Consider the following 15,055-nt stretch of genomic DNA (forward strand, 5'->3'; position numbering starts at 1 on the left):
ACTGTCTGCACTGTGAAAGGAGAGGCAGTGAGGTCAAGGATGCCAGTAGATTTTTATTTTTTTTAAATCCTGAGAGAAACTAATGCATAGCAGAGAAGAGCCAGGTGAGGCAGTAAGGGAGGTGCCAAGAGCTGGAACAAGGCATATCTAGAGGATGCAAATGGTTGAATTAAAGGAGAGCTTCCTCTCCCACTGCCACAGAAGGAGATGTAGAAGTGGGAAGATAGGAGCCAGTACATTCAAACTCTCCTGGAACAGATTAACTAGTGCAAACTGTAAAAGGAGATATGAGAGGAGACAAGACCTGAGAAGCAAATTCAGCAGCAACCAGCACACTGGGATCCCAAGCATGGTGTCATCAGTTCCAGGCACAAAAGAAATAATAATACTCAGAACAATCATTGCCACTGTTGACAGTGCTTTCAGCTCCTTCGTGCATAGAAGAGGGCAAGATATATTTGCAGAGATGGACATCAAGCACACAGAGGGGAGAGTAGCAAAAAACGCAAAGAATAAGTGATGAAGACAATTAGGAAAACACCAAGAGCAAGTAAGAAACTTCATAAATGCATTCAAATGCCAAAGAACACGGAAGGCCTGAGACAAGATGCTGAATGTCATGACTTTCATCTGTCACTTGGTTTCACCAGCAGAGAAAGCAGTGAAGGGAGTTCAGTGAAGATCAATTCAAACCATCAAACCTTTTGTTAAGGTGGGAACACTGGGCCTGTATCAGCGATGAACCTGAAGCAAGGAAACCCACAGCTATGGAGAGCTATTCAATCTCATCAGAAAAGGTGAAAGACAATAGCAAGATGCTCAGCAGGAGAAGAAAGCTGAATTCAGAGGCAGGAAGAAATACAAGGGGCAAGACAGGTGACAAAGTTAACACACACCTGTTTCACAATCTGGTACAAGCTATGACAGGAATGTTTGTTGTCTTTTTTACAAACAACACAGATACGCTAAAACAACATGGGGAGGGGAAAAGGTATCAGCATGGGTACTGCACATTGGAAAAATCAAAAGGTGCAAGACAGAGCTGAGTATTGTCCTAAAGTAGGGATGGAACGGTAAGCTATAAGGACCTTGGAAACAATGCACACCTCTAACAGTAAGGACAAGAAAAATGTAAAGATGAAAAGGGCAGACTCCTAGAAACTGCCCAATGAGGTTGATAACACAAAGGAGAGAAAGAGAGAGGGAAAGGGAATCCAGGAGAAAAGCACAGAGAACAGAGATGGCAATGGCAACAAGGGATGCTTGCACACAGAATACGTCTGACAAGAAGTCACAAGTATTCTCAGTTCACTGGGCTTTAAAAAATTCCTGCATTACTACACAGAACAAGACTATCATGCCTGCACCCTCCTTCACCAGGGAGTAAGGGCTACAGCTAACAGAGGGAAATTTATACTGGCATCTTATAATTGAACTTTCAGTACCTTTAACTCTTGAAAGCCTCAGTTTATAAAAATACAAGGGAACAACAGAGCTCTTGTATTCCTTGCTAAAACTCAGAAATGCTAACCTAAAGTCAATCACTTGTTTGCAACACACCTTTTCCTCCCTTTGTTGGTCAACTTCTGTGCAGCTCCAAGATGTCCTCACACCCTTCAAAGAGGACAGATGTTTAATGCCAGCTAGGCAGAGCTGGCAGCAGGCAGTAAAGGAGCACATTTGTTTCCAGTGCACCTACTCATTAGTCAATTAGCAAAGCAGAGAGCACTTATGTCGTCCAGGTAGGTAGAATGCAGCTACTTCATAGTTCCAGCCAAGGTTGCTTGCAGAATTTTAACTTTGTGTTTTCTGTCTTCCTATTTATAAACATCACCATGAGATGTTTTCTAAATATTTACTGAGAACTTCCATTCCACCCAGGAAGACAGTCTGGAAACGCTCCAATCAAACCACTTCAAAAGGGCAGACAAGCACTGTGTACATACCTGCTCTCCAGCAACTCTCTGGAGGTGACTTATGGGCCCCAAAACATTCTGTTCCTCAACACTGATTCAGTACCAGAGTTGGACTTGCATACCAACTCAGTGTCTCATCTGTATGGAATTAGACAAGGGCACTTCACAGCTTGAAGAACTCCAGAATCAAAATATGCAGCACAATACAGAATGGTATTTCACAGCTGCAAGATGTCAGCTCCAAGCTGCAAACTCCTGTCTCTAACAATCCTCCTGCTACAAGGGAGGCAGCTACATTACAATTAAAGACAGCAATGTAAACTTGGCCAACCTTCCCATGTAAACTCCTGCTAATCAGCTGCTAACAAATTCCTGGCACTCCAGCAGTTGCATCAAAGTATGTCTAAAGGGCCTTTTTTTTTCCTTCAAGTGTCCAGTCGCATGCAGCCTTCCCAGAACAACACAACAGCAGCCAGATGTCAGAGCAGGAACAAAGTCTCAACCAGCATATGCAACCACACAAAGTCACAACTCAAGAACATCTTCAGAACATAATGTTCTTCTGGTGACTAACCTATATACCCATCACTTAATATGGTAAATCTCCCTAATGACAAAAAAATCCACATGCACTTTTTTAGCCACTTGGAGATAGTGTCACAAATCACAGTGACAAGAAAGCAGGGTGGGGGGGAAATCCCTCAGTATTAAGCAGCCTGGGTTTATCTACGAGCAGAGCAGGCTGGAAAAGTAGCCAGTGCAGAAATTCACCCCAGCAGCCTCTGGTGAAAGCAGGGCCTGTTGTCACTGCCAGTTGCTTACTGTGAATGAAGCACAGGTTGCCATATGATTTTAGTGGAAAAGGTATGTGTTAAATCAGGCAGAAAAAGAACCAACCTTCAACAACACAGCACGTGCCAGCAGAGGGAATGTCAGCCAGGGCTACGCCAGGATTGGTTCCACAGCCATCTCGGTGCAATACCCTTAAAGATAACCAGAAAGCTCTACCAGCCACTTTTATACTTGCACTTGTTTCCATACTGAAGGAGCTGCAGTCCCACAATGGCACTCCCTTTCAGCTGTGCAAGGGGCAATGCTTTTCCAATGCCAGTTAGATGCTGAGGAGACAGAGGCTTGTATTCCTGATCGGAAGCAGCGGGGAGGGAATACATGGAGCTTTAACTACTTTTGAAGAGAAGATCCACAAACCAACTGTTTTGTAGAAGCCCCGAGTTAAGTACAGCATTAGCCTAAAGGGACTTTCTATTATCTAATTCTGAATACTTCAGTCACCGTAATCAGTTTTGGACTCTCATTCAAAACTAAACTTTGGTTTTTTGTGCCACTGCAGTCAGTGAGGAGCAGCTAACAGCTTGGATGGGAGAAAAATGGAAAGCAAGCTCAGCCTCCTGCGTAACCAGGCACATCCCTTCCCGAGGGAAAGGGGAAAGATATAAAGATGCAATGTCCTTCCACACTTACCCTTTTCCAAGAAGCTACTTTCTAAGAACCCACTTGGCAAATTAACACAACAGACAAATATGAAAACAAGATTAAGACATCAGAAGCTTTGCAGCCCCCATCTGATAGGAGCATCCACTTAGTGCAGTTCTCAAAGCAAGAAAAGTTTTATACAGTCACAGCTTACACGTGAGGACAACCAGCATTTGTTATCTCCCCTCCATTCTATTAGCATGTGAACCCTTTGGTCAGTTTTAAACAAAGCTCTACTTCATGGAAAGGTTGAACTATGAGGTTGTCCTATTTTTCCATTAATATTGCAAAAAAAATTTAAAAAAGAAAAATTTCTTAATACATAGCAGAAAAGAAGTTACAGAACAAGCTTGAGCTTTTTAGACATGACACAAGGCAGTCACTAAACAAAGCCACAAAAAGGCAGAATTATCAGTTTTATAGCTTACACAGCTACCATTACTGCCCAGAACCAACCCCACCACTTTCCACAAGCTCCAGGCTGTCATTTTCCTCAGCTAGATTTTATACTTTAAAACTCAGTCCCCACTTTAACAGAGACACACATGGGCCTAAGAAGTTCTGTTCTCTCTGTCCCTTTGCAAAGCAAACCTTTAAGGCAGGCCTGCTTATTCATACCTTTGAGCTCCATTCAGCATGGATAATGAAATTAGTCTATTTATTTTCATTTAAGATTTAGCAAGAGAGCTCCAAGCATTCATACAATTAACCTTACAAGCAACACATCCAGCAGCATAATGCTAATAGACCAATCAGTTAAACCTAACCAACCAGCAGCATTTATCACCTTCAATTATTTAATTCACTCCATTAACAAGATGAAAACATGTTCCCAAACCACATCCCAAAATAGATTTCCTCCATTTTACAGCTACTGTCCTCAGGTCTCCTGCCAGGTGAACAGCATTTATCTTCACACCATCTGTGTCAGGGGGCCAAGTATTATTTGCACCACTCTGGAGAGGGAGACAGACAGAGCTACACTAGAGAGCATGTGACAGATCCAGGATCAGAGTCTAGGGCACCACTCTGACTGTGCATCTTCAGTCTCAGACATGAATCCTCAATATTGGAGCTCACTTTTGGTCCTGCTTTCTCATTCTCTCCATTCCTGCCTTCCCTACCCTTTAAACAGTGATGATCTTGAAGATTATTAGCAGTATTATAATGGCAACTTTACACAAGGAAGTCTTCAGACAAATACTCGACTGAAAGGCTCGAGTATGGAGCTGCCCAGTTTGTTGTGAGTTTGTACATTACTGCATTAAAGGCTTTGTCCTCACCTGGTGACCATGAATAGTATACAGAAGTCTTCCTTCCAGCAAGTCCAGAATTTTAAGAGTTGAATCATTGGAAGCAGTAACCAGATAGTTTCCAGAGGGGTGAAAGGAAAGACTGTTGACCACAGAGCAGTGCACTAAGAATGGAAAAAAACATATATAACAGTCACCAAGACCAATTTACATAAGCCCAAGGCAAAAGAATAAAGTACAAGCAATTCCAATTTTCTGTTACGAAGTTTAACAGGAAAATTATCATGGGGGAAACATTCCATGAAAGCTCTTCAAAGCACTGGAGAACAACAGTACTCGATTCTTGTAAAAATAGGCACTACTTTACTGAAAGGAAAAAGGAAGCTTTGCCAATTATTCTGGGAAATTTAATGCTACAAAAGCTTCCAGCATAGGCCCAAAATACACTATACGTGCAAGTGAGCTATAGGATTGTGTGGGAGCTGGACATTGTCTATTTTACTACCGTGGAGCTGCTGTTCTTACTCTCAAGTCATTCCAGATTAAAATCTATATGCTGGCACATCGAGAAGCCTGAAATTACAATAGAAGACACTCAGAGCTGACATTGCAGGTTCTTTTGGTTTACTACCCAACTCCAGCCAAGACTGGGTTAAAGAGAAACTAGGAAATAAAACCCAGCAACTTGAAAATGGTCCAGTATAAGCATTATTTTCTTCAAGCATCCAATTTGTCTCACAAAGAAGTTGAACCAAGTATGAATAGACAAACTATCAAGAGTGTGAGCTTCCAATAAAGCAATCCTTCTTGCATGAGGATGAAGCCTAAGAGTTATTTTGAAAAGAGCTCAAGAAAATGTTCCAGGAAAAAAGTCAAACTTAAGTGAAGTTCACTGTAACATTAAACATCTAATGCATGGCTTTTTTCCTTCCCAGAACTTTTACAAAACAGGCTATTGAACATATTTATTTATAAGAACATGCAGTACTTTACATATGCACAGCTTTCGGAGCGTATGTGACATTACAGAATATTAAGACTATGCTTCAGGAGGGATTTAACCATCCAATTATTCTTAATTATATTATATGCCCTCCAAATGTTCTGCTATCTCAAATCTACAACCACTAATGCATCACACCCCACTAAATTTATATTCCCTGGAGAGTCCACTGTGCATTTTAAATCCACACTGTTAAAAAAATCCTCAAAATGTAATTTTAAAGACATAAGAACCAAGTACTATTTTTTGCAGCTGTGGATTTAAAGCAGATACCTGAAACAACCTTGCTCAGATGTAAAACAGAATGCCTGTACTCGTGAAACTCTCAGGAACACTAAATACCTCAGCTTAAGTTCTGAAAACTCCTCTTGACCTGGACTATTGAAAAACACAGAAAAAAAAAACCCCTTAACACAGGTAACCTCTAAACACTTACTCTTTTTGGTGAATACTGACTCTACCACACAGATCTTCCTCTATCCCCCCAGTCCCGTATGACACTAGAGAAAAAGCTCTATGTGGAGTTTTTTCTCATAAAAGACTGTTAAATACCTTTCTCCCTTGAAAATTTTATTCTGAGTGATTTGTAATATTCCCCACCCCATTAGTGTCTATAATCAGATAAAGGCAAACACATCTTGTCAGCTAAGGCAAGTCCTGAAATGAATCACATCAGAAATAGAACAAGTTAATGATATATCTATCTTCTAAGTTCCAGACAGTGAATTAAAGTATTTCCAGCTTCACAAAAAAACTTTTTTCATAATGGAAAGAAGTCACACAGACTGAGGCTGCGTAAGCAGCTGCAGCTTCTGTGCCCAAGGAGTTCTTGGCTGCCACAAGCTCAGAGAAAAATTCATTCTCTTCTGCCAAACCAGCTCATACCTCCCACAAGACCATTCACAACACCTCTTCAAGAGCCTGCCACTACATCACTTGATTTCATGTTGTAAACAATAAATCTGGTGCAGCATGAGGGCATCTCCCAGTGCCTTGTTGCTACAAGCTCACTCTCCTGCCAGTCAAGCCCTAGCAAAATAACAGCCTGTTAAAGGACTTACACTGGGGGGTAACAACTAAAATTGAGTCCTGCCAGCCTAGAGTGCTGCACATAACTGTCCTGTGTCTCACAACACTACTTTTATGTAATCAGTGAATGCAACCCTTAGTAACAACCAGTGAGGAGATAAATTAGGGTGCACTTGACACAGCCACAGTCCCTTGGGAACAGACAATCACCATCAGCCCTATCCTAACTGGATAAAAAGTATCAATTATTCAATTATTCTTTTTAAACAGTAATTTAAAAAACAGGTTAGAGCTGTTTCCATAGACCTACAATAGAGGTGCTCCACACACAACTTTGGACAGGGAAAAATGTCAGGCAATAAACACTGGCCAGCTTTGTAGGGGCTGTACAAAATCTGCTGTACAAAAAAGATATGCTGTACAAAAAAAGCACCAAGTAGAGAACTGGATAAAGCATCTGTCTGCTCTCCTGTACAGGGAAAGTGACAAGAGCATACTTTACTTTGCTAAAAGAAAAACAAATCATACAAAAGGTTTTGCAGCTTGCTCTCTACCATCCAACTTTCATTTACAAATGTCACAGTTGGAACAAGCCCTGGCAACGAGAGCAACACTGCTAAAAGACTAATGGGTGTTGGAAAACAGCCCAACGTTAAGATGCAAGAGCCTGTGGCAGGGCTACTGATCTGTTAACTCCTCCATGCAAGTCCATCTTTAAAATGGATTCCCTAGAAATCGGAGAGCATCAGCACATTCTGAAGGCAGAGATGCCACCTAGTGGGACTGGGCTGGCAGCCTCACATGGGAGACACAAAACTCAATCCGATTTAGCCAAGAAGACACACATGAACCCTGAGAAGAGCAGGATTCACAAATGCATCTCCAGGACACGTTACAAACACATCAGTTTGCAGCCACAGGTACATGAAATGACTGTGAACAGCCACCACTGCAATTTTAGGTTTCTTCAGCTTTTGTGACTATTTTTAGTTCAAAGTTTAATACACAATTAGCATTTCCACAGTAGCTGTTAAAAATAACACAACAGGAAAAGACTGCTTCAATAGTGAGGGGGTCAGATTAAAATGCCACTCGGTAGGGGTGGGATACAGGGGAAATATGTAATTCCATGACAAAAAATAAACCTGGCAGCCAAACAAACCACATTAGATTCGGTCAATTTAATAGCAGTAAGTGGAAAGCAGGAAGAGATGAATTTTGAGCCAAGTTATACTGTGGCTGGAAACATGCACTGCAGATCTTGCCACCATTGAAAAGCTGATAAAGTAGGTTAAAGGACAATCTGACACTGTTCAAGTATTTAAATGCACTACTGATTTTAGCAACAAGACTTCAGAAAGGCATTTCCAAGCTGTGCTATGGGCCACGAGTTAACAATACTTATTACACAAAGAATCACCGTTCAATATTCATCACTGTGATTGTACCAGCTCAAAACTGATGAATTGGAATAACAGTTGTCAAAAGGTTTGATTTGTATTAGATTTTGATTACGATTAGAGAACTGGGAGTGGTTGTGATCCATAAGAACAACCGAAGCTGTGAGGTTGTCACAGCAGTGACCTGCAGTAGCTGATGTTGATGGTAGAAAGAACACACCAAGCTCCAGCCCTGTACCTCTGATCTGCTTTACATGAATACTAACAGCAGTCCTCAGGAAAAGTCAGCAAAATTAAGTTCAATATGCTATCAATGCTGGAAACATTGCTTGAGAATGTATGGATTTAAAAATACTACAGTAGCCCTAAAAACTGCTCTTAGTAAAGGAAAGCCAGATTAGGCTCAAGAAACTACTATACACAGAACAGGTCAATCAGTCTCAAAGTAGCTTGCAGGGATGGGAAGCATCCACTTCTTCTCCAGTTCTGCCAAACAGCAGCACTAATCAGCTGGACAGGAACAGGTAGTGGGAGGAGATGCCATTTGGAAGGTAAGGGTTAAAAAACCCCTAAACATTTAGACTCCTAGATACACTTTACAGACAAACCAACCTGGACAAGTTGTAACACGGTCAAAGCTAATTCTGGAAGCTGAAAACCAAACAGATTCTGGAAAATGAACTGTAAACACAGATCATGGTATAGAATTGCAATTGACTGACTTTCCTTCTTTTGCTAACCTTCCCTAATTATCTCAAAGAACTTAACCTTTTGATTTGCTGGAATAGATGTGACTCCTCCTGTAGGCTTATTCAGAGGCAAAGGCCGCATGCCTAAGTCATCATCTCAAGAGCAGTGAATATGAGCTAAATGGCATCACAGGTAACACCCTGCACACCTGCAGCATGGACAGTTTCAGAATCAGCCCTGGAGTTAATACAAAGCAAAGCATGATGTGTGGTGAAGAAAGACTTCTGCTGGCAGGCCTAACTCAGTGCCTTTTTGCAAAAGCCACAGGTGATGAAGAAATACTCCTTGGACTTCAGAGCAATTCCTATGAACCTGGAAAGGTTGAACTTCTCCAAGATGTTAACTTGCCTTGATAATGCTGCAGCAGTCTCTTCATCCTGACGTCCCACACCTTCACCGTGTTATCCGCACCGGCCACAGCGATGCATGTACCGCTGGGGTGAAAATCTACATGGTTTACAAACCTGCAAAGAGCAGTTAAATCCAACTGTTTACATTCAACTCTGGCTAGAGATCACAAAGGTCTTTTCAAGAAGGGAAGCAACACCATGACTCATTGGACACTACGGAAAGGAGATAACCTGAAATGAGTTTTGTTGAATTTCTCTTCAGACCTTGCTTATAACCCCAAGCAGACTGCGGGATCCTGCCTAAGCATCCCATCTTCAACAGTTCACATTACAGGTGTAGGAGTTGTAGACACAAGCCTCCTGAAATCTGATGGATCTAACTGTCACAACAACATTTTCAAGTGTTCATTTAATGTTTGCATAATATATGCCTTCTGTTAAATTAACAGGGTTTCTAGAGCTGTGTGTACAAGACTGAATATTTTCCTTCTATTAACTAATTTTAAGATGGAACTTAGTGAATTTGTGCCTGAAATCACATGTTGCCACTCGGAAGTTAGCAAGGCTAAGGTCAAATTTCCTTCTGGACCTGCAAGCAATCAATTTTTATTTTGAACACACAAGTACAATAAAACCTTCAGAAATTTCAGTTAAGGGCATCTTGTAGCTCCTTGCCTAAGCCACACAATAAATGGGCTAAAATTAATTTTCTTTTGAGTATTCTTGTAACAAATGCCAAAGTTGTTGAGATATTTCAATAGGTTGTTTGGACAAGCTATATTCTTAGGAGCACTGGAAAAAACAATGCTGTCTGAATTTGTCTTAATACCATTGTATACCACCTGAAAAGGACCTAACTTTGTACTTAAAAATTCAATGCAGCAAAGAATTAGGAAGATTCTAGACTCAGTTCTCTAAGGACTTGTTTTACGTTTCTGGACAAATTAACTTTTGCTGTGGCTAAACATTCCAAATTCACTGGTTGTTTTTCTGAATACAAAGTTACTTTTTTTAATAACCTTGTTACTTAAACATTTAAGGAATTGAAACAAAGCATCCAAGTGCCAACCTGCCAGCAGGCTTCTGCACTTACAATTTATGTCAACTCAGAGGAAAACCAAAGAGCTTGACATAGCTAGAAGAAGAAATAAAGAAGTCAAGCATCTCCAAAAATAAATAAGCACAATGAAAATGAGGCTTGATGTGTTGGACAGTTACTCAAATATAACCATTGTGGTTCCAACCTGGAGCAGTCAGAAAGAGGTCAGTTAATTCCAGAAGCTTCTTTTGCACCTCGTCCTACACTGGCTGCTTTACTAACAGGTGCTAATGTTTTTTTAAGCAGTTCTAGGATTGCCAGGACAAGGACCTCTGTACCTCACAAACCAGGAGTACATTCCCTAGGCACCCCCATTTCAGACAAAACACTGGCACTTACCCCCCATGCTCGCAGAAGGAGTGTATACATTCTCTGCTGGTCTTATCCCACAGTTTGACAGTTTTGTCATCACTGGCTGACACTATCAATCGTCCATCAGGAGAGAATCTAAGATAAGAGTTACAGCAATTAAGAAATGTCCCCAAACGAAAGGTGTGTGGGGTCAACTGAATTCAGTCAACTGGCAAGGTACGCTGCTAAACACATCTAGCTCTCCAAGAAGTCACACTGGCATCAGTGAGACTAAAAATCCAATCACTAAGTTGAGGGAAAAGAAAGCAAACTAAGTCCCCAAACTATCCCTAATTCCACAGGAACATAAAATAGCCACCAGGAAAATCCTGAGTCTGATTTAAGATTTACTGTCCTACTTGTTTCAACTTGTACATCAAGTTGTTTCTCTGCCCCAGCTCAAAACAATTCCTACCTTTGCCATAAACATTCAGAGCACCGTAATTCCTCCCAAGATAACAGCTGCAGCAGAACCTTCACCATTCCAGTGCCTTAGGAGGATATATTAAGCTCCCATTTCAAAATTTCATATACATGACAGATCAATATCCCATTTTATGGGCACACATTTCACAGGATCAGGACTTTGAGTCCCTAACTAGAGAACAACATCATACATAAAGGAAAAACTTCCTTTCTGCTCATCTTTGGGCAGCTATAGCACTACCAGCCACTGCCACCACCACATTCCGAACTACAACTGGACATTCCACCCACAGAGAAACCATGGCTTTATCCTAGATACATAGATACACAAAACACTCCTCAGAACAACTGAGATGGGCAACTGAACAACAAATCCAAGAGAGTTAACAGGAAATAATGTTATTATCATGGCAGCACTTGGAGCATTTTGGAAGGAGTACAGGGGATCATTTTAACTAGAGGAATGACAAGTCTAAAAGGTACTAAGCTGAAGTAACAGAAGAAATTTCTCATTTTGCTTCTGTTAGCAACTTCAAGATGCTGAAGTCTCCTTACCAGGTAAAAGCAAAACACAGATCAAATCACAAAGCAGAAAAGCCTCTGCTTGGCAAAGATCAGAGGAGAAACACAAGAGTGGGTGCAGACTGTCATCCAAAGGGATCTCTCTGTAGGTCAGCAATATATTTCAGTCACTAGACACTCTTGAATCACCCTGAATAGAAACGTGTTACATAAGACCATGACACTCAAGTCTCTGCTTTGAGGGATAAATCCCCATCTTTATTTGTCAGAGCTGTACTCACCTGGCACAGCGAACCCAGTTGATGTGTTCACTCAGTGAGAATAGAAACTTCTGTCTGTGAACTGTCCACACTTTGACTGTTTTGTCATCAGAAGCTGTAACTAAGAACTGGCCATCGCTGGAGAAATGAACACTTCTTACAGTTCCTGTATGAGCCTTGAACACAGTTGATTCTCCTTTGCTGTATAGAAGATAGAGAACCTTAAAATTGCACAACAGGGCAGCAAAGACATTATGTACCTCAAAACACAAAGCTGCTGTACACTGAGCAGCGCTATTAACCACCACTTCTATGGGAGCTGCATATGATCACACTAGTTAAAAAACACTGATCAACCCCAAATGTACTCATTATTTGTGAGCTATACAGAATACATAGCCAAAAGCAGTGTTCCAGTTCCAAACTGAAGCCCAATCCAACAGCAAACAACCTATGTTTCCCATAAAGAGCCAAAAATGCTATTGGGAATTTGTGCAACCATTTAAAACAACATTTAGGGGAATAACACCGATGATGTTGAGGTTCTGTACTGTTGCCAGGTCCTTCACTGCAAGGAAGGCAAGGAGGGGGGTGTTTTCACAGTTCATCTGGACAGAGCCAACCAATCCTCACAACCTGCAGTGGCCCAAGCTCCAGGTGGACAATTCCATTGCAGCATCACATAAGGAATAGCACAACTCAATTCAGCACACCTGATGCTGTACAACTGTGACCAAACTACCATTAACTCAGCCTGGTAAGACAAGAGACAAGGCACTGTTATTCCCTCTTTGTCCATCATTTCCAAAAAAATGCAAGACACATTCTCCTGGAAAATAAACACAAGGCATATTTAGAGATCCAACACGTTTCTGGAACTCTTGGTCCAAAATATGTCTCCAGCATGTACTGTACTGCCAGGAGTTCCATATTCACAGACTGAAGAGAAAAGAAAAGCATGGCAGTTTGCTCCCTTCTCTATTAGGATTTAAATAAGCTTTATACTGAGGCTGAGGACTACCAAAACCATAAAGGCCAAAAAAATCAAAATCCTACCTATCTTCAGCAATATTCCCTCCCTGCTCAGAAAAGGTCAAATCTGCCTAGTTTTATTGAATCCTTTATCTGCCAGAAGGCAAGCAACTGTAAAGGTTACTTCTCAGCAAAGTTTTCTTTCTGTCCAAAACCACAGAACATCCCCAAGCTGGATAAAAATTCATGAAGAAACATGAAATTATAAAAGTCTGTCATCATGGCTCATAACAAACAAATCCCAAAGGTAGAAATCCACACACCAAGGCAGCATTAACTCCTTCAGTAACATGTTGACCCTGAAAGGGTCTGCAAGGTTTCTGATTATTTGGAAATAAAGTCCTACCCCACAGACTACGGGACAGATTCTCCCTCCCCTTTTAATGACAGTGCAAAACTGGCAAGCTGAAGGTCTCAAATCTGATTCACTATCAAAACTTTTTGTTGTATTTAGAGAAGGTAAACTGACACAGAATATAAACACAGATTAAATGTGCCAGGCCCCAAGGTATTAATGAGCAGCCTAACAATAACTCTCTCTCCACACTGGCCCTTTTCTGACATGGCTTGACAGCCCCAGGTGCAATTTAGACCTCAGAGCTCATGTGCCTAAAGCAACCAAGACATAATCACACGACAGACATTCTGCTCTCTCATCATATCTGTCCCTTCTTAAAATGTATGCCTTAGCTTCTGAGAACTGAAGTCTGTGCTCTAATTTACTTCCAGCATTCTGTGTTATTAGCGCAGCTCTGGCGACAGCAAATGACAGTGTCAGTCTCTTTCTTTGTAGGAGATTAATGAGCAGCAAGGTTAAATTTTAATCCTAATCCACTTTGTGCCTTCTAACAATATATATGCCATCACGCCATTGTGATTATTCCTTCTAGGAAACTTTAATTAAACTGAAACAATTATGAGTGAAATTACAACCTGCAAATTTTAGTTCTGTTTCACTACAAGTGAAGATACTTAAGAGCACCTTTATAATGAATTTTAAAAAGTTGCTTTCAGAACCCATCAGTTCCATGGCAGAGATGAGGTTTAGTTTTATAGATCAAATAAAGCTTCCAATTACAAATCATAACCATAAAAACTCTTCAAAAAGAAACAATGAGAAATGCTTGCCCAGGCTCCTGAAGCAACATGTCCATTTTAAAGTTGAGGTGTTTTTTGTTTGGTTGGAGTTTTTTTGTTGGGGTTTTTTTTTAATCCCTTCTATTTGCCACCACAATAATCAGGATCTGCTTCTGGGCACAATCCTTTAGCCTTGGATAGACACGGTCTGCAAGCTCACAACCAAAAGAACCTCCAATGCCTATTTATATCCCTGTCCATTCACAGAACAATCCCACTGTTTAGTGTGGGTATCAAGAGACCAGAAGAAACACTGGCAGGTGCTTTTCTGCATCTTGACCACAAAACACTTCTCATTACTTGCAGCAAGTTTAAGTCTTCAAGCAGAAGCTCTTAAGCACTGTTCCATTTGTGTTTATTTCAGTAAGTGTCCCTGGCTGAGGACATCTCACTTAAAACAATCCCTAGCGGAATAAAACAATAGAAATTGAGGTCTCTCAGTCAATGGTTCCTAGTGCAAACAGGTAGCACTTGACAAGTGTTAATGAGTTAAAGCAATGAGAGCCTCTATTCAAAACAGGAAACCTCATAATTAGGCTAAGGTGCTGATAGGAAATTTCTGTTAATCATAGGCAAGCTCACAAAAAAGACAATACATAATATAAAGTAGTCTTTTATCTTAGTAATATACCGTGATCTACTATCAGTGGAACAGTTACTAGTTTTAGACCAAAAAATAAAGGTTAAAGGTATCTAATTGTTTTGTGGACTACAGCAAGCTAGTAACCTCCATTCTGCTCACAGAACACGTAAATCCATCTCTAAACTTGTGTTCCAGCATCTTGCTCAACACCGGCAGAGAAGTAAAGGATGTTTGCAAGGAGGAAAGACAGACTGGGGAAAGGGAAAGAAAGGGAAAGAAAAAATCCAACAGCTCACCACTGATGAGTTACATTAGTGACTTGTTATATTAGCATAAGAAGTTAATATGGATTTTAATCTTTGCAAAGGCTTTTGATTTTTTTTTCCATGCAATTTCAAGGCCAAATTACCTCTCCTCTGTCAGAGGCATCACATTAAGTGGTTCCTCTTT

At 40.8% G+C, this 15,055-nt stretch overlaps 1 protein-coding gene across 1 annotated transcript in view; it reads right to left on the reverse strand.

Moving 5' to 3' along the window:
• The window catches only part of POC1A (POC1 centriolar protein A), a 49,510-nt gene that overhangs the window by 32,620 nt on the left and 1,835 nt on the right, over positions 1-15,055 (reverse strand). The window contains exons 4-7 of the mRNA XM_009081151.1: positions 11,875-12,054; positions 10,634-10,741; positions 9,194-9,309; positions 4,694-4,827 (exon numbers count right to left, since the gene is read on the reverse strand). Of these exons, the coding sequence (XP_009079399.1) occupies positions 4,694-4,827; positions 9,194-9,309; positions 10,634-10,741; positions 11,875-12,054 (538 nt within the window). The remainder of the gene's footprint in view (positions 1-4,693; positions 4,828-9,193; positions 9,310-10,633; positions 10,742-11,874; positions 12,055-15,055) is intronic.

The sequence above is a fragment of the Acanthisitta chloris genome, unplaced genomic scaffold, assembly GCF_000695815.1.
Source record: "Acanthisitta chloris isolate BGI_N310 unplaced genomic scaffold, ASM69581v1 scaffold12428, whole genome shotgun sequence".
NCBI classification, from domain to species: Eukaryota; Metazoa; Chordata; class Aves; order Passeriformes; family Acanthisittidae; genus Acanthisitta; species Acanthisitta chloris.